Source organism: Hipposideros armiger, unplaced genomic scaffold (assembly GCF_001890085.2).
Source record: "Hipposideros armiger isolate ML-2016 unplaced genomic scaffold, ASM189008v1 scaffold_1450, whole genome shotgun sequence".
NCBI classification, from domain to species: domain Eukaryota; kingdom Metazoa; phylum Chordata; class Mammalia; order Chiroptera; family Hipposideridae; genus Hipposideros; species Hipposideros armiger.
The window spans coordinates 63923-84337 of record NW_017732800.1 but is presented as its reverse complement, the minus strand read 5'-3'; the positions used below and the strand labels follow the sequence as shown (position 1 = coordinate 84337).

The window sequence follows — 20415 nt, the reverse complement described above, 5'->3', positions numbered from 1 at the left end:
AAAACGACAGCAACTTGTCTGTTCCCCTTCCCCCAATTCCCCAGCACTGTTCCCATCCCCCCAATTCCCCAATAAAAAAAATCTTAAAAAAAAAAGAAAAAAAGAAAAGATATATGCACCCCATGTTCATTGCAACACTTTTTACAATTGGCAAGAAATGGAATCAACCCTAGTGTCCATCAATAGGTGATTAGATAAAGAAATCATACGGTTGTTGTCCTTTTCTGTCTGATGTATTTCACTTAGCACAATACCTTATAGGTCCATCCATGTTGTTGTAAATGGCAATATTTCATCATTTTTATGGCTGAGTAGTATTCCATTGTATATATGTATTACTTCTTCTTTGTCTAATCATCCATCAAAGGACACTTACATTATTTTCGTGTCTTGGTTATTGTGAATAATGCTGCAATGAACATAGGGGTACGTATATCTTTATGAATTAGTGTTTTCAAATTTCTCAGGTAGATACCCAGAAGAAGGATTACTGAGTCATATGATAGAGCTATTCTTAATTTTTTGAGGAAGCTCCATATTACTTTCCTAGTGGCTGCATCAAATTACATTCCCACCAGCAATGTGGGAGGGTTCCCTTTTCTCACCAACCTCTCCAAAACTTATTTCTTTCCTTATTGATAATAGCCATTCTAACAGGTGTGTGGTGATATCTTATTATGGTTTTGATTTGCATTTCCCTTATAACTAATGATATTGAGCATCTTTTCATATACCTGTTTGACATCTGTATGTCTTCTTGGGAGACGTGTCTGTTAAGGCCCTCTGCCCATTTTTATTTTTATATTTATTTTGATTGTTTCATTTTTTGTTGTTGAGTTATATGAGTTCTTTACATATTTTGGATACTTCTAATCAGAGGTATCATTTGCAAATATCTTCTTTCATTCAGTTGGTGCATTTTGGTTTTGTTGAGTTCCATTGGTGTACAGTAGCTTTTTATTTTGATGTATTTTAAATACTTCATTCATTTATTTTTTAATTTTACTTCCCTTGTCTTTGGGGTCAAGTTCACAACAATACCCCTGAGACCAAGGCCCATAGATTTAGAGCTCATGTTCTCTTCCATGTATTTTATTATTTCAGGGCTTATGTTCAAATCTTTAATTCACTTTGAGTTAATTTTTGTGCATGGTGTCAGATAGCAGTCTAAATTCATTCTTTTGCATCTGGCTTTCCAGTTTCCCCAACACTACCTATTAAAGAGAATTTATTTTCTCTATTATATTTTTGTTTACCTTGTCAAAAATAAGTAGCCCATATATGTGTGGTTTTATTTCTGGACTCAGTTCTGTTCTATTGGTCTGTGTGTCTGTTTTTCTTCCAATACCATACTGTTTTGATTATTGTAACTTTGTAGTATAGTTTGAAGTCAAAGCATGTGATGTCTTTGGTTTTGTTCATTTTTTCTTGAGATTGCTTTGACTATTCAGGGTCTTGTGAGGTTCCATACAAATTTGAAGATTTTTTATTCTATGCCTGTGAATAATTCCATTGAGATTTTGATGACAATTGCATTAAATCTGTGTATTGCTTTATGTAATTTTGCCATTTTAACATTGTTAATTCTTCCAATCCATGAACATGAGATATCTTTCCATTTCTTTGTGTCTTCTTCAATTTCTTTCAACAATATCTTGTAGTTTTCAGTACAAAGGTCTTTCACTTCTTTTTTGTTAACTTTATCCCTAGGTATTTTATTTTTTGGTTGCAATTGTAAATGCCATTGTTTTCTTCAATTCTCTTTCTAACATTTTAATGTTAGTATATAGGGACTCAACATTTTTTGTATATTGATTTTATATCCTTTAACTTTACTGTATTCGTTTATTGCTTCTAACAGGCTTTTGGTGGAGTCTTTAGAGTTTTCTATGTAGAGAATTATGTCATCTATAAATAGGGACAGTTTTACCTCTTCATTCCCAATTTGGATACCTTTTATTTCTTTTTCTTGCCTGATCTCTCTGGCTAGGAATTTTAGTACTATGTTGTATAACAGTGGTGAGAGTGGGTATCCTTGTCTTCTTACCGATCTTAGAAGAAAAGCTTTAAATTTTTCACCATTGAGTATATTAGCTGAGGTTTTTCATATATGGTCTTTATTATGTTGAAGTACTTTCCTTCTAGATCCATTTTATGAAGTATTTTAATCATAAATGGATGTTGTATCTTGTCAAGTGCTTTTTCTGAATCGATTGATATGATCATATGATTTTTTTTATCTTTTGTTTTGTTAATGTGGTGTATCACATTGATTAATTTACATATGTTGAACCATCCTTGCATCCCTGGAATGAACCCTAATTGATTATGATGTAGTATCCTTTTAATATATTGTTATATTTCATCTGATGTTATTTTCTTTAGGATTTTTGGCCCCAAGTTCATCAGAGCAATTGGCCTGAAATGTTCTTTTTTTGTGTTGCCACTGGGTTTGGGTATTAAGGTAATTATTCCCTTCTCTTCCGTTTTTTGGAAGAATTTGAGAAGTATAGGTATTAAATTTTCTTTGAATGTTTGGTAGAATTCACCAATTAAGCCATCTGGTCCTGGACTTTTGTTTTTTTGTGAGGTTTTTGATAACTGTTTCAATTTCCTTACTAATGATTAGTCTGTTTAGTTTTTCCAGTTCCTCATCATTCAGGCTAGTAAGGTTATATATTTCTAAATCTTTGTCCATTTTTTCTAGGTCAGATCTCAGCAAACTGCACCTCACAAGCCACATGAGTCTCTTTGGGTACATTCCACCTCAAAACTTTGCCAGCCCCTGGAGGAGCAAATCCTGTCTCTCATAACAACTTAAAAATTATTTGAGAGCCATAAATATATTTTTACATAATCAGCATTATGTGAATAATATCATTTTAAAATTATATAAATGAAACTATGATAGTTTTATTTTCATTTTCAATTTTACTTCAGAGCCACAGTTCATACCCAAAGAGCCTCATGTGGCTCGTGAGCCACAGTTTGCTGACCCCTGGCGGCTCTTCCGTCTCAAACGTTTGCCAACCCGTGTTCTAGGTTACCACATTTGATGGCATATAGCCTTTCATAGTATTCTTGTATAAACTTCTGTGTTACTGTGGTGTCCACTGTAACTGCTCCTTTTTCACTTCTGATTTTTTTCTAGTCTTTTTTATTCTTTAGTGAGTCTAGCCAGAGGTTTGTCAGTATTATTTATCTTTTCAAAAAACAAGGTCTTTGTATCATTAATTCCTTTCTATTGTGTTTTTGTTCTCTATTTCATTTATTTCTACTCTAATTTTTATTATTTCCTTCCTTCTAATGACTTTGGTCTTCACTTGTTTTTCTTTTTCTAGTTCTTTAAGGTGTAATGTTAGATAGTTTATTTGAGATCTTTTTTGTTTCTTGAGGTAGGCATGTAATGCCACTATCTTCCCTCTTAGTGCCACTGTTGCTGCACCCTCAAAATTTTGGTATGTCATATTTTCATTGTCATTTGTCTCTATATATGTTTTGACCTTTTCATTTATTTCTTCCTTGACTCAGTAGTTGTTCAGTAGCATGTTGTTTTATCTCCACATATTCGTGGTTTCTCCAGCTTTCTTCTTGTAGGTAATTTCCATTTTCATACCATTGTAGATGGAGAATATGCTTAGTATGACTTTAATCTTTTTAAACCTATTAAGACTAGTTTTGTACCACAACATATGGTCTACCCTGGAGAGTATTCTTCATGTGTACTTGAGAAGAATATATATTCTGTCATTTTGGGATGGAAATTTCTATGAATATTGATTGTGCCTGTTTGGTCTAATGTCGTTGAAGGCTGATATTTCTTTATTGACTTCCTGTATGGATGATCTATTCATTACTGTCAATGGGGTATTTAAGTCCCCTACTATAATTTTATTTTTGTCAGTTTCTTTCTTTAGGTCTGTTAGTAATTGCTTTATATACCAGGGGTGCCAAAAAAATGTATACACATGACTTGTGTTCCTCTTTTGTTATAGGTCTCGCATATTGAGTATTACGATTTTAATACAGTTATTTTTTCCTTTCTTGAAATGTGCATACATTTTTTGGCACCCTCTGTATTTTGGTGTTCCCAGGTTTGTTGGATATGTATTGATAATCATTATGTCTTTGTAATGAATTGTCCCTATTATCCTTATAGAATGTCCTTCTTTGTCTCTTGTTACCTCTTTTATCATGAAATATATTTTTCTGATAAAAGTATGGCTACACTTTTCCCTGGAAGCCATGCCATTTTCTTGAATTACCATCTTCCATCCCTTTACTTTGAGCAATTGTTTTCCTTTGTAGCTGAGATGGGTCTCCTAAGGGCAACATATAGTTGGGTCTTCTTTTTTAATCAATTCACTACTCTGTACCTTTTGATTGGTGAGTTCAGTCCACTTACTTTTGGAGTGATTAATGATATATGAGGACCTACAACAGCCATTTAGCTTTTGTTTTCTGGTTGTTGTGTAACTCTATTGTTTTTTTTTAAGATTTTATTGGGGAATTGGAGAAAGAGAACCGTGTTGGGGAATTGGAGAAAAGGAACGGTGCTTGGGAATTGAGGGAGGGGAACAGCCAAGTTGTTGTCCTTCATCTTAGTTATGGAGGGCTCAGCAAGCTCAGCTCCAAGTCCAGTCATGCCGCTCAGTTCAAGGTGCTGTGTTCAATTAGTTGTGGGTGGGTGTAGCCACCATCCCATGGAGGAGTGGAACCAGCAACCTTGTTGTTAAGAGCGAATGCTCTATCCCTTGAGCCACCTGGGTGGCAGCTCAGCTTGAGGTGCTGAGTTCAGTCTTTAGTTGCAGGTGGGCATAGCCCACCATCTCCAACAGGCAACCTTGTTGTTAGGAACATGTGCTCTCACTAGCTGAGCCATCTGCTACCTGTTGTCAGCTCAGCTCGGGCACACAGCTTACTGGCCCATGTGGGAATTGAACTGGTGATGCTGTTGCTCAGAGCTTGCACTCTTTAGCAAGCTTTTAACCAACTGAGCCACTTGGCCAGCCCCATTGTTTCTTTTTTTAATGTTTTTGTCTGCTATTTTAGTTTGGTGGTTTTCTACGATGCTACATGTATCAGCTCTAGATTTTTTTTCTTGTGGTTGCTATTACGTTTATGTAAAAAAAGTTTCATGCATACAATAGTTCCTTTTCTCTTATTGCATCTTATCTTCATTCACCTGTGCAAGTTTAGTCCTTTTACTCCACAACTTTTGTGTTTTTATTGTCATAAATTAACACTTTTTATGCTGTGCATTCATTTCCAAATTACAGAATTAATAGTCTTTTTAAAATGCTTTTCTTCCCTTTAACTTATATGTTATAATTAAGTGTTTAGTGCCCTATTCTGAAGTAGGGTTGCAATTTCCTGTTTCTGTCTGTGTGTTAGTCATCTTACTCAAAGTTTGGTATACTTTTGTCTTTTTTTTTCAAGTTGAAGAGCTCCTGTCAACATTTCTTGTAATGCAGGTCTTGTGATGATAAATTCCCTCAGCTTTTTTTGTCTGGGATAGCCTCTATTTATTTTTCATATCTAAAGGATAACTTTGCTGTATATATTATTTTTGACTGGTAGAGTCTGTCTTTCAATATTTTAAATATTTCATTCCACACTCTTCTGGCTTGTCAGGTTTCCATTGAAAAATATGATGATTATCTAATGTTCTTTTTTTTTTGTAGGTTACAGTTTTCTTTTTCCCTAGCTTCCTTGTGGATTCTTTCTTTGTCATTATTTTTGAGAATTTTTAATACATTGTATCTTGGAGAAGGTCTTTTTGCATTGAGATAATTAGGCATTCTGTTAGCTTCTTGAATTTGAGGGTCCAGCTCTTTTTATAGGTTTGGGAAGTTCTCACTGATTAACTATTTGTTTGAATAGTCTCTCTGTTCTTTTCTCTCTCTCTTCTCCTGGTATACCCATTATTCTTATGTTGCTTTTTCTAATGGAGCCAGATAGCTCTCATAGAGTTCTTTTCACTTTTTAAATTGTCAGTTCTCTCTTTTTCCATCTGAGTCATTTCTAGATTTCCAGCTTTGAACTTGCTAATTCTCTCTTCCATCTGGAGTGCTCTGCTTCCAGTGCCGTCTAATGTATTCTTCATCTGATTTACTGGGTTCTGTAGCTCTATAATTTCTGTTTGGTTCTTTTTTAATGTTTTAATCTCTTTAGTAAAGTACTGCTTTGTTCCTGAAGGGTACTTTATTGATTTTATTCCTGAACTCATTTAAGTGCCCTTCTGAATTTTCTTGTATTTTATTGAGCTTTCTCATAACTGCAATCTTGAGTTCTCTCTCATTTAAATCACAGTCTTCCATGTCTTTGAGTTTGCTTTCCAGAGATTTTTTTTTCTGAGCTACCTTGTCACTTTGTTTATTCATGATACTTGATAGGTTGTTTCTCTGCATGGGCATTTGAGGTAGTAAACTCTTTTTTAAGTAATGTTTTGCAGTTCAGCAGATTGATAAGTAGAGGTGTTTCATTTGTTTTCCAGAAGATGGTGATATAGTGCAAGTTTTTGTTTACTCTTACCTGCACTACTGCATCTCTAGGATCTTGGTGAGGTTAGTTTTGCCTTGGTCATGAAAAATGCCCCATATTCCCCAAGGTGGTGAGTGCCCCCTCTATGTCCAGGTCACCTCAGTCTCAGGGCACCATCCCCTTAGTGTAATAAGGTGGACAATGGGGCTCTGGGCCTGTGAGTTCCCAGCACTCCCTCCTTGTTACCAGAGGCTGCCAGCTGTGCTGTGCTATCCAAGGCATCTCCACTGTTTCTTTAGGGTTCTGCTTCTGCTGGGTTCCACCAAAAGTGGAGGTGATAGGAGCTTGAGAGAAGGCAGATTCGCAAGTCTGTGGCTTTATCTTCTTGCAGGTAATGGCAGCCGCTAGTCCATGCCTGCTACACTGTTATATCACATTTATGTGACTGTCACTGGGTTTAGCTGCAGTAGATGCCAGCTACTCAGGCCAGAATGTTGCTTCTGCTTCTCCTATCCTCTGGGCTTCTGTGTGAGGGTTGCCACCTGACTCCTTTATGGCTACTGCATCAACTGGGGCTGCAACTGGGGACTGTGTCTGTGGCACCGTCTCTGTCCTTCCCCTTTTCCCACCTGCTGTGCTAACTCCAATACACTCACATTCAGATGTCTCTGTGCATGAATCTCTCAGGCATTTTTGTGTTTTGACCAGGGATACTTTGTTGAATTATAGTTGTCCCACTAGTTGTAAGTTTAAGGGAAGAAATAAATGGGGTTTTTGCTTCCTGCCACAATGCTGACATCACCTATTCAGTTTACTAATTTCACTAACATTCATGGCATTAGGTGCAATCACTTTCTTTTCTTTTTTTTTTCAATTTTTTATTGGGAAAATGGGGGGATGGGAACAGTGCTGGGGAATCGGGGGGAAGGGGAACAGACAAGTTGCTGTCATTTTGTTCTTCAGTCTAGTTGTGGAGGACATTGCTTCACTGGCCCAAGTTGGCACCATCATTGCGTTCTTCCCAGGCGAGGCAGATCAGTCGCCGGCTTCTGGATGGCCGCTCACAATGGCTGCTGGTCGCTCATGCTGGGTGCTGGCTACATATGGTAGCCCATGGCAACCCACTGCCACAGGGGCTGCAGCCTACGCCGTTTCTGGCGACTCTTGGCAGCCCAGCTCCAGGTCGAGCTGTTGTTCACCATCTTAGCTGTAGAGGGCAGTGTCACTGGCCCTCATATGTGGGATCTGAACCGGGGCCCCCTGGCATCCAAAGCCAGTTCTTAACCATCGCGCCACTTGGCCAGCCCTGCAATCACTTTCTTAAAAATCATAATATAGCACATCAACCACTCGGTCATATTTTAAAAACTCACTAATTTTCTATCACTTTGAAGATTGTCACTTTATTGTTTTTTTAACTTAAGTGAAGTCAGGGGTTTTTACCCCCATATTGAAAAAAAAATGGTATTGAAAGAACATCTGAAATTGATAACATTTCCAGTATAATAATTTTATTTTAAAATTAGGCCTCAGAAGTTTCTAGAAACAGAGGAGCCTCTTTACTGGCCAGGCCAGGACACAGCCTGGTAGCTGCTATTCGAAGCCAGCATCAACATGAGTCATTGCCTCTGGGTATGTATTGTGCTTCTTGAACTTCTGGATACCCAATACTTAACCTTGTTTTTCTTATTGTGAGTTCTTTAATATTGAAGATTCTGGTTTTTTTTCTCTTTTATGGTATAGTCTCCTTCTCTACCTTTACTCCCATCCTCCCCATTTCCATCCTCCCCTCCCCTTTGCCTCTTTTTCCTTTTCCCTTCCTCCTCACTTTGTCTTCTCTCATCCTTTCCCTCTCTTTTCTCTACTCTTCCAGACCCACATCCCCCTTCTTCACAGCACCTAGTGATTTGTTAGCTGAGTCCAGGGGAGCATAGTTTAATTAGGTGATGGATTTTGTTGCTGCTAGATGCAGTTTTTAATTTAGACCTCTTTTCTCTGTGTGTATGGAGATAAGTTGACAATCTTTATTGCTAACCTCAGCTACCTCTTTTCATAACACACACCACTTGTGTCAAAGGAAATGAGGCCAGTGTCTAAATTGATTTGGATAGTTTCATTATCATTACTGGGAAATCAACCCATGGCCACAGGTCATAAACTTCAAGGACTCAGAAAAGGATTTCTTTGAACTCATAAATAACTTTTTGCTATGATAACTATGGCAAAATGATGAAAAAAAGTTAGAAGAAAAAGAGCAGAACTCCCCTCATGGAAGAACTACTTTATTCTTCACCCATTCACACAGGAATGAGTTAACACCCAGTTCAGTTCCTGGCATATTAGAATGATTAACTTAAATCTAGTTCACATTTGGTTTGATCATTTAAAAATAATAATGCTATTATGTCACAGAAAAAAACCTCAAGATCTTACATATTTTATGAGTATTCTACTTGCCTTTCAAACTTCTACATTATTCTTGTATCAAGCAGCCATCTTCCAATCATCAGACAAATTATCTCTGGGCTTCAGACTCAACCATAATTCCTCACTTTTGTCTATTTCAGCATATAATGACAAGATTGTGGCATTTCTTCGCCAGCCAAATATTTTTGAAATGCTGCAAGAGCGTCAGCCAAGCTTGGCGAAAAACCCCGCACTCAGGTAAGGGCTTGTCCTTTACCCCTCTAACCCCAGATCTCCCCCGCTATTTTTCCAAGTGGGACAACAACTTTATGGAGGGAGAGAGAGAGAGAGAGAGAGAGAGAGAGAGAGAGAGCGAGCTTATGATGCATTTTATTCATGCATTTAAATTTTAATCTGAATGCTCAAAATGAAGGGGCAGAGGCTTCTAAGGTTCTCAGAAGTGTCACAACAATCAGACATACTCATATTGTCAGGTTACATGTTATTCATATGATACTAAAATTACTTCCATTGATTTAGAAGAAAGCACAGTTTTAGTTAAAAATTATTTATGTAAAGACCATACAGAATTGTACACTTGAAATCTATGTAATTTTACTAACCATTTTCACCTCAATAAATTGAATTAGAAACAAAACAAAAAAATAAGTAAATATAATTGCTTAATGGTAAACCAGATATTAGATAACCACATTAAAAAATAAACAAACAAGAAAATGGAAAGTGTCATATATGTTTTAACTACTTAAATTCTATTGTCTGTTAGAGTCATCTTTGAAAAAGTATCTCTGAAACTCTGAATCGCTTCATTTAGAAGGGATAGCTACCCAAAGTGATAAAGAGAAAATATCCTCTGAACTTAAATCCCACTTTCTCACCAAAATATTCAAACATTTCTCACCTTTAGTTTACTACCCAGAATTTCAAAAGCTGGAGATGCATGGATCTTAAAGAGCATCCTCTTGGATTTTGAATTATTGCCCACATAAAGACTAACAATCAAGGCATGTTATTCAACCCTCTACCCTTAGTTTCCCTATCACTGAAATAAGGTTACAACGTGGGCACTTTTGAGATGTTTAAATGAGGATGTATGTAAAGGATCAGGCAAGGTTGGCAGGAATGCAGTCAGTGACTGGCCTTAATCCCTCGTCTCCCATTTGGTGGTCTTTTGAATCTGTCTGACAACTGTAAAACTTTACTTTGTATAACTTCCTCAATAAACCACCAACATCTGAAAATAGCTTCTTTGCTATTCAAGTTCTTATTAATCCTGTCAGGATATGTCAATCACTATTCTTTCCCCTCCACCACCCCTCATTAACACCTCTTTTCCCTGTGATTTTTACCTGTGTAAATTAGAATGACCATCCTCCAAACTGCCTCTCATCTCAATTCCTCTCTCTTTCTTCATCTCCACATCTAAATATTTATCATTATACTTTCTCTCCCAGCCCTTTTATTCTCTTCTCTCAGCCAATGCCAATATTTGGATTCTCATCATTTCTCTCCTGGACTTTGCAAGAGTCTCTTAGAAGAAATCTCTTATCACCCTACTATAACCAGAATTATCTTCTAATAGCACAAATCAAATTATGTCACTCCTGCTTCTCAAAAAAGCTTCCATGGCTCCATTGCAATTGAAATAAAGATTTCTAAGCACAATTTCCATGGGCTCCAAAGTCTATTCTTAACCTAATTCTCCATCTTGTACTAGTTTTTTATTTTGCATTTCCTTCTGGTATCTCACTCCACCAACTAGGTTCTGTCCTCTCCTACTTTTGCCTTTCTTGGAATGGCTTCTCTGTTAAAGGCATCTCATCCCATATTAAAGGCTCAAATCAAATGTAAAGATTTGGTGATTTACAAAAACTTTAGTTTTAAATTTGCCTTGCTTTAAGCATTCTTTTTTGTACCTCTAAAATATTTTCCCTTTATTTTGTATATTCTATAATGTACTTATGTCTTCTTACAACACTATAACCTCTTTAGAGCAGGACCTGTATATTCCTTGTCTTTGTATCCAATCTGCCTCAGAACCTCGTCCTTTAATATAAAGATAGAAAACACTAACTACTTGCAGAGTGAATAAAAGTTCTTTAGCATGAACTGTTGAGCTTTAGCATGAGTAATTGTCACTTCCACTTATATGTTCAATTCTGCCCAAGTTTCACTGTTGTGCCATAGGAGAGGCAGTGCCATTCTCAGTCATGTGGGTCATTTATTCATGGGGTGCTTTTTCTCTCACAGTTCAAAGTAACTTAAGAGAGCTTCCAAAGGATTTTCAGAAGAGTCGTATTACTTGAAAAGTTTGTAACACAGGTCTGCTTTTGAGCATTTTTTTATGTTATTAGTTCTACCACTAAGCAATGAGTTCACTGCTTACTTTTTGGAGGAATTTGAACTCACCAAAGACACTAGATTCCCATTTAAATAATTTGAAAAGTAAAAAAAAAATATTTTGGGGGGGTTAAAAGAGTATAATATATTTCCAAAAAGAAGTAAATTTTAAGCCTTATTGTATAATATTGCATTATAACAAAATCCAAAAGAAAACCTTACAGGCTTTATTGCAATGTGGAATTGTACAATCATGATTTTCCAGGTATGGGGGGGACTTGGAATCAGGGCATGTTGAAATAGGAAAAACCATGGAAGTTAACTATTATCGAAACTAATAACTTTTTTAAAGTTATGGACTCTTTCAACAATCTGATGAAAACTATTATACACTCTTCCCCACATATAAACATAAACCTTTGCATATACTTTCAAATAGTTGATGGACCTTAAAGGACTTGTGGACTACAGGTAAAAAAACCAAATATTTCATTAAAAACATTTGGCCCACAATGATATCAGAAATTAAGAGGCTATGGAATTCAAAAGGCACAATGACAATAGCAAGAACTTGCTCTTCAGTTATCAAGTAGCTGGTCAAGATGGCACAGTAGGTAAACACTGTGTTTACTTTCTCTCACAACCACATCAAAATTACAACCAAACTACAAAACAACCGTCATTGAGAATCACCTGAAATTTTGCTGAATTGAAGCCCTACAACTAAGGACATACAGGAAAAGAAAAGCTATTTTGAGACTGGTAGGAGGGGCAGAGATGCGGAACGGGCTGGCCTCACACCCGCATATGATTATTAAGATCAGGAGAAATATCTCAGCTGTGATTCTCCCACCCTTAGGAGTGAGGGGTCCTAGCCCCTCCCCAGCCCACGATTCCAGTGCCAAGGAGAGACGTCCCCATAATTTCTGGTTGTGAAAACCAGTGGAGACTAGTGGCTGAGTGAGACAGAGGGCAGCTGGAATCCCAAGCGCTCTTCTTAAATGACCTGCACCAGACTTACTCACCAATGGGACACTGGCTCTGAGCTTCAGCACTGGAGAAGTAGCTCAAAAGGTGCCAGAGTCATATGGAGAGGAACTGAATTATCTAGCTTCAGGGTGAGGGTGGGAAAAGCAGCTTTCTCCAGGATGGAGGAGCTGATGAAAGCCATTGTTTCTTTGTTGAGCCCTCCTCTTCCCTGCATGCAGATGCAAACAGTCCCCATATCTGAGTTTGTTCACCACACCCTGGTGATTCTGAGATCCCATTTTGCCCAACTTTTGGGCACACCCAAGCTGCTTTTAGTAGCTTTTTCATAAAAACTGCCTGCCTTGGTTCATGCTGCAGATTTTTTTAGGGTCTCTCAAGGGTTTGCAGAAACCAGACAAGTAGCATCTGGCTTGAACACGTCCTGTACCTTGGGCTGAGCAGCTCTAAGACCAGCACTAAGGGCAGCCAGCCTTGGTATGTGGTTTGGCCTATAGAGGCACTTCCAAACACGGCACAGGTGGTGGCCATGTGCATATTGCATTGTGGCTCCTGCCTGGTGGCCCTGGGTAGGGTACAGAATGCAGCTGAACTTGACCTGCAGCAGGTTCCTCTCAGATGGCCCTGGGGCTGACATACCCAGTGGTTATCTTCAAAACTAGTTGGAGCATTGCACAGCCACCTCTGAGGACAACATACCCAGGGGTTGATTAGGCAGGCACCAGAGCCCTGCTGAAGGAGATCTTGCTCTGTAGGGTCAGCCCTTGCACTACAGCTCCTCCACTGCAGTCACAACCAGTCCTCACAACCTCTAAACCCTAGGGTCAATCCCACCCACTAACATGCAAATAGCAACCAAGATTCAACTACAAGAGGAGAGCATCCAGAAGACACACAAAAGACACACCTGGAGTGCACAGTTCAAGTGACCAGAAAGACTGTGCCATTAAGCCTCACAGCACACCTACTACATAAGGTCACTCTACTAAGACTGGGAGACATAGCAGCCCAACCTAATATATAGAAGCAAACACAGGGAGGCAACCAAAAGGGGGAGACAAAGAAACATGTCCCAAATAAAAGAACAGAACAACGCTCCAGTAAAAGAACTAAACACAATGAAGACAAGTAATCTACCAGACACAAAGTTCCAAACACTAGGTATAAGGATTCTAAATGATTTCTGGGAGAACTTCAACACAGAGATAAGAAACATTAAAATGGGGATAGAAAACATAAAAAAAGACCAGTGAGAAATGAAGAATACAATAATGGAAATGAAGAATACTTTGAAGGATTCAAAGTATTAGATTAGATGAAGAAGAGGGTTGAATCAGTGATTTAAAAGATAAGGTAGTAGGAAATATCCAATCAGAACAGCAAAGAGAAAAAAGAATTAAAAAACTAGAAGCGAGTTTAGAGGGGCCTCCAGGACAATAGCACACATACCAACATTCACCTCATAGTGGGTGCCAGAAAAAGAAGGAATTGAAAACATATTGGAAGAAATAATAACAGAAACACTAACCCTAACCTGGTGAAGAAAATAGATATAGAAGCCCAGGAAGCGCATAGCGTCTTCAACAAGATGAACCCAAACAGGCCCACACCAAGACACATCATAATTAAAATGATAAAGGTTAAAGACAAAAAGAGAATCTAAAAAGCAGCAAGAGTAAAGCAGTTACTTACCTACAAGGGAGCTCCCATAAGACTACCAGCTGATTTCTCAACAGAAACTTTGCAGTATAGAAGGGATTGGGAGGAAATATTCAAAGTGATGAAAAGCAAGGACCTACAACCAAAATTACTCTACCCAGCAAAGCTATTATTTAGAATCGAAGGACAGATAAAGAGCTTCCCAGACAAGAAAAAGCTAGAAGAGTTTCCTTTTTTTTTTTTCTTTAAAGATTTTTATTGGGGAATTGGGGAGATGGGAACCATGCTGGGGAATTGGGGGAAGGGGAACAGACGAGCTGCTGTCGTTTTGTTCTTCAGTCTAGTTGCGGAGGACGCTGCTTCACTGGCCCAAGTTGGCACCATCATTGCGCTCTTCCTGGGTGAGGCAGATCAGTCACCGGCTTCTGGACGGCCGCCCATGCTGGCTGCTGGCTACATACGGTAGCCCATGGCAACCCACTGCCACAGGGGCTGCAGCCTACGCCGTCGCTGTCACCAGCGACTCACAGCAGCACAGCTCCAGGTTGAGCTGTTGTTCAGCATCTTAGCTGTAGAGGGCAGTGTCATTGGCCCTCACATGTGGGATCTGAACCGGGGCCCTCTGGTGTCCCAAGCCAGTTCTTAACCATCGCGCCACTCGGTCGGCCCTAGAGGAGTTTCTTACCATTAAACTAGTATTACAAAGATTGTTAGAGGGACATCTTTAAGACAAATAAATAAATAAATAAATAAATAAATAAATAAATAAATAATCCATCAATAAATAATATGAATAATAAAATAAAATAAATAATATGAAAATAAAATACCTATCAACAATTACTTTCAATATAATTAGATTAAATGCTCCAATCAAAAGATAGGGAGCTAAATGGGTAAAAAAACAAGACCCTTCCATATGTTGCCTATAAGAGACTCACTTTAATTTGAAAGAGACACAGAGACTGAAAGTAAAAAGATAGTACATAATATTTCATGAAAATGGAAACATCAAACAAAAGTTGGGGTAACAATACTTATACCAGACAAAATTGACTTTAAAACAAAGACTATAACAAGAGACAAAGAAGGACCTAGCAATCCTACTTCTGGGCAGTTATCCAAAGAAACCCAAAACACTACTTTGAGGGGACATGCTTATTTATATGTTCATTGCACCATTATTTACAATAGCCAAGATATAAAAATAACATGTGTTTCCCTGAATGGATGAATGAATAAAGAAGAGGCAGTGCATATATACAATGGGATATTACTCAGCATGAAATCTTACCTAGAGGGTATTGTGCTGAGTGTAGTAAGTTAGACAGTGAAAGACAAATGCCATATGATCTCACTTACAAATTGAATCTAAAGAACAAATTAAACAAATGAAACAGAAACAAACTCATAGATACAAAAAACATTTTGATGGTTGCCAGATGGGAAGGCTGTTGAGGGTGGGTGAAAAATGGAAAGAGATAAAGAATTACAAACTGGTTGTTACACAGTAGTTATGGGGATGTAGGGTATAGCATAAGGAATACAGTGAATATTATAACAACTATGTATAGTCTCAGTTGGGTACTAGATTTGTTTGGTGGTAGATGGGAAGGGGTTGGGCACAGGGTGAAAAGGTGAAGGGATTAAGAAGTACAAGTTGGTAGCTACAAAATAATAATGGGGATGTAAAGTAAAGTATAGGGAATATAATCAATAATATGGTAGTAACTATGTATAGTGTGAGGTGGGTTCTAGTCAGAGGGATCATTTCATAAATTATATAAATGTTTAACCACTATGCTGTACACCTGATACTAATATAAAATAATATTGAATGTCAACTCTAATTGAAAAATTAAAAGGTGGTGGGAAGGTAAATGGGAGTAAGAGGTTCAAATGTCCAGGCATAAAAAAAAATGAGTCATGGGGATGTAATGTACAGCATGGGGAATATAGTCAATAATATTGTGATAGTGTGGTACAGTGTCAGATGGTTGCTGGACTGATCATGGTGATCACTTCTTTAGCACAGGGAATATGAGTATAATCAATACTATGGTAATAACTATGTAGACTTCCAGGTTGGTACTGTTGAATAACTATGATGTGCACCAGAAAGTAATATAATATTGTATGTTAGCTATATTTTAATAAAAATCTTTAAAAAATAAAATAAATTAAAAATAAAAAAACTTGCTCTTCAAGGGGTCAGGCTTTAAGGAACGAGGAGCTGAACACTGCTCCATATGACTGGGCCTCTGCCTGCTCCTGGATGTGATGTTGAGTGTGAGTCAGCTCCATTTTAAAGGTCCAAGAATTGAAAAGAAAAGCACCTCTCCCCATGACCCTGTCAGGAGAATTTACTGCTTCCTCTGTGGTCCCCAAGTGGGGACAGTGACAACTGTTCAGCCATTGCTATTCTCAGGGAGTCATGGATCCACTGTTAGGGACCACAAAGCCAATTGCTAGATTAGAGGGTGGAGGATGAGTTCTCAGAAAACTGTTTTTAGCAGAAAGCAGTGAATCATAAGAAGCCACATGTAGAGGGGGAAGATGGTGCCAGAAAACCCAGAGCTTAATAACATCTATTAATTTTAAGCAGTCATTATTTATTCTTTCCTTCAACTAGTACTTTTATTGTGCAACTATTCTGAATCAGGGTTGTGCTAGGTCTATGTATGCAGTAGCAAGCAAAACAGGTTTATGTCTTACTCTCATGGCACATAATTTATTGAGTTGTTGGAAAAGTCATAACATATTTTTTCTATGTTTTTCATTGCAAAAATGCGTCATGACTTTTCTGACAACCAAATATTAAGAGAGACAAATGACAGAAAGTTTAAATTGTTTTTGTTTTTTTAAGCAAAATATGTAGCTACAGAAAATGTTAAGGGTCATCAAGGACATGATCAGAATTCAGTGATAGTCAGTAATATGTTGATGTAGAAGAGGACTTACCTTCTAGAAAGAATACAGGGAAGGCTTTTTCAGATAGGTGGCAACATGCTGAAACCTGAACTGTCCCTGAGATGCAAGGTGGGGATCAGGGGGAAAGTGTACAAAGGCCCCAAGGCAGGAAAGGCTTAATGTAGGTAAAGAGTGAAAGAGGCCAGTGTGGCTTAGGGATAAGTTGGGAATGTGTGAAATTGAGGTGGGAAACCTTGTCAGCAATGGGAAGGAGTTAGGATTTAATTTGAAGTGAATTTTATTTAAAAAGTGCCCCAAAAAAGTCAAGAACCATATAATTTCACTGATGTGTGGTATATAAAACTGAAAACAACAAAAGAACAAGATAAACAAATGAACAAACAAAAACTCATAGACACAAACAATAGTTTAGTGGTTACCAGAAGGTAAGGGGGGTGGAAGAGGGTAAAAGGGATAAAATATATGGTGATGGAAAGAGAACTGACTCTGGGTGGTGAACACACAATGTGATATATAGATAGTGTATTACAGAATTGTGCACCTGAAATCTATGTAATTTTTCTAACAATTGTCACCCAATAAATTTTAATTAAAAAAAGTGATTAAAGAGTTTTCAGCAGGAAATAAATATGGGTGTATTTGTGTTTTTAATGACCACTTGAGCTGCTCTGTGGAGGATGGCTAGACTGGATGTGGGACATGAGGTATAGCAGGGAGGCTATGTAGGAGACTATATTAATCTATTTGAAAGATGCCTGTGCTCAGACCAACCTGGGAAGCTCTCATGTGTTTTGGAGGCCAGACTCTGTGCCCAGCATGGCCTCATACATTTTTCATCAGGCATAAGATTTCTTAAGACATGTCTCCTCACTCTTCCTTTTCATGGTTCCCAAGATGTCATGAGCCCACAACAGCCCTCCAGTGGCTCTCCTTACTTAGCTCCACTGCTGATTGTCATAGCTATTCGTGGACCTACCTTTGTTGTGCTCCTTAGCTTCTGTCTCTGTGTGAGTTTAAGGGGAGGTGATTCCTTGTAGAGCATCATGGGAACCTGCAATAAAAACTTAAAATGCCACAAAGTACACTGGACACTAATTAGAACATCACTCTTCAGCCACATTGAAGAGAAAAAAATCAGACAAAGATTCATTTCTTAGTTTATATGTTGGTGTGTAACTCTTGTTTTCTTTCTCACATTATTCTAGGGAGAAAATCCATTACATTCGGACTGAGGGTAATCACGGGCTTGAAAAGTTGTCCTGTGATGCAGATCTAGTTATTTTGCTGAGGTAAGGGGCTAAGCCTGAAGCAATTCTGGAAAAGCTATCCTGGGCTGTTCACCTCCACTACAACCCCGGCTAAAACACTCACCATTTGTTCTAGAGGTTTCCAGTAGCTGTAACGGAAGTAGGGCCACCATCCTTGTACCTGCTATCTATTGCCTTCTTTATATTTATAACTCAAGAGCTATATATAGTACTTGGTGGAGACTTTCTTGTAGGATTAATTAAGGTTTAAAATAACACTAAACATTTGCATGCTAATGTGCCTATCTTTTTAATACTGCATCTGAATCTAAGTCAGCGGTTCTCAACCTTCCTAATGACACGACCCTTTAATACAGTTCCTCATGTTGTGGTGACCCCCAACCATAAAATTATTTTTGTTGCTACTCTATAACTGTAATCTTGCTACTGTTATGAATCATAATGTAAATATCTTTTTGTTTTCTGATGGTCTTAGGCGACCCCTGTGAAAGGGTCGTTTGACCCCCAAAGGGGTCACGACCCACAGATTGAGAACCGCTGACTAAGTGCTTTTGCTGTTTTGTGAGAAGTGTAACTGCTATTACCCAAATTCATAAACACTCTCTCATGGACAGAGAACTAATTTTTTTTCCCACTTTGCAGTCTTTTTGAAGAAGAGATTATGTCCTACGTTCCCCTGCAGGCTGCCTTCCACCCTGGGTACAACTTCTCTCCCCGCTGTTCTCCCTGTTCCTCACCTCAGAACTCCCCAGGTAACTTGAGTGTCTGACAGTATATCTCCTGTAAATGGCCACCTGTATTTCTACCACAGGAAGGTGGAAGAAGGGTAATTGTATGTTTTTCCTCTCTCCCTGCCCCCTTTCAATTTTCTCATCTAATTCACTGTCTAAATTGGGTGTTGACAAATTAATACCTATTTTTGGATTGCCCCAAAGCTAGAATGCATTTTACATTTTTAAATGGTTTGAAATTTTTTTTACAAAACCAGTATTTCATGGCATGTGTAAATTATATGAAATTCAAATTCCTGTCTCTATACATAAAATGTTATTGGAACCCAGACACACCTGTTTATTTAGCTATTTTCTTTTTTTTTTTTTTTTTTAATTTTTATTGATTGTATTCCTTGGACTATCTTTTTCTATCCCTGAGGCCATATTACAATTACCAATTTGTATTGTCTCATCCCTTCCCCTCTCCTTTCTATGGCAACTTTCATACTACAACAGCAGAGTTAACTAGTAGCAACAGAGATCATATGGCCCAAAAAGCCTAAAATATTTATTATCTGGCCCTTTACAGAAAAATCCACCAGACCCTGCTCTAAATTGCTATTACATTCCAAATGCATTCTACAACCATTTAAAAGAAAAGAGCCCTTTGTGAAACATTTGTCCTTATGACTCAGAATGTTATTAGATACCAATTCTGGCAATTTTTGTTTAGTTGTAAAGGAGTTACTAGATTATATTGTTACTAGGGACCCCCCTTAGGAAGAAACTAAAGAGTTTTCTTACATGCTGTAATATGGTTCCCCTGACGTTTTCTTTATGTATTAGGATAAATTTACTCATGATACAGATACTCTTTGTAGGTATTTCCCATTCCAAATGAGGAAATATATTAATATATAGAAGTGTTTAATGAAAAAGGAATATACTATTTCCTAGATACATCAAATTAAATAAGTCAAATTCATACCCCAAACAGGATCTAGATATTGGAGACTTTTCCCCCATTTGTTTGGTTTGCATTACCACATTGTTCCTGTGGTAACCCCATTTTTTATTAAAGTTTATTGGGGTGACAATTGTTAGTAAAATTACACAGGTTTAGGTGTACAATTCTGTAATACATCATCTGTATATCACATTGTGTGTACATCACCCAGAGTAAGTTCTCCTTCCATCACTAATATTTGATTCCTATTGGCAGCTCAGCAGCAGCTCAATTCAGGCTGTGAATCAAACTGGGGACCCTGTTGCTCAGAGCTCAAACTCTTGAGCGAGCTCTTAACCAACTGAGCCACTCGGCTGGCCCTGCAACCCCCTTTTTATTTATTTATTTATTTTTTTATTGTTAGTTTCAGGTATACAGAACAATGCAATAGTTATCCTTTTCACCCTTCAAACAGAAGCAACCCCTCACCCCATCTACTGCCCTCCCATATCCGATATCATACTTATCTATTACAATTCCATTGACTCCATTCCCACACTCTACTCCACATCCTGTGACTATATGTATATATAATTATAGTTGACATACAATGTTATTCAACATTAGCTTCAGAAATACAGTACGGTGGTCAGGTCTCTAC

At 37.8% G+C, this 20415-nt stretch overlaps 1 protein-coding gene across 1 annotated transcript in view; it reads left to right on the top strand.

The window, feature by feature from the left end:
* HECW1 (HECT, C2 and WW domain containing E3 ubiquitin protein ligase 1) overlaps nucleotides 1–20415 on the top strand; it is a gene marked incomplete at its 3' end in the record, with an annotated part of 151937 nt that overhangs the window by 68717 nt on the left and 62805 nt on the right. The window contains exons 10-13 of the mRNA XM_019633943.1: nucleotides 8010–8115; nucleotides 9051–9147; nucleotides 18033–18116; nucleotides 18738–18847. Coding sequence (XP_019489488.1) covers nucleotides 8010–8115; nucleotides 9051–9147; nucleotides 18033–18116; nucleotides 18738–18847 — 397 coding nt within the window. The remainder of the gene's footprint in view (nucleotides 1–8009; nucleotides 8116–9050; nucleotides 9148–18032; nucleotides 18117–18737; nucleotides 18848–20415) is intronic.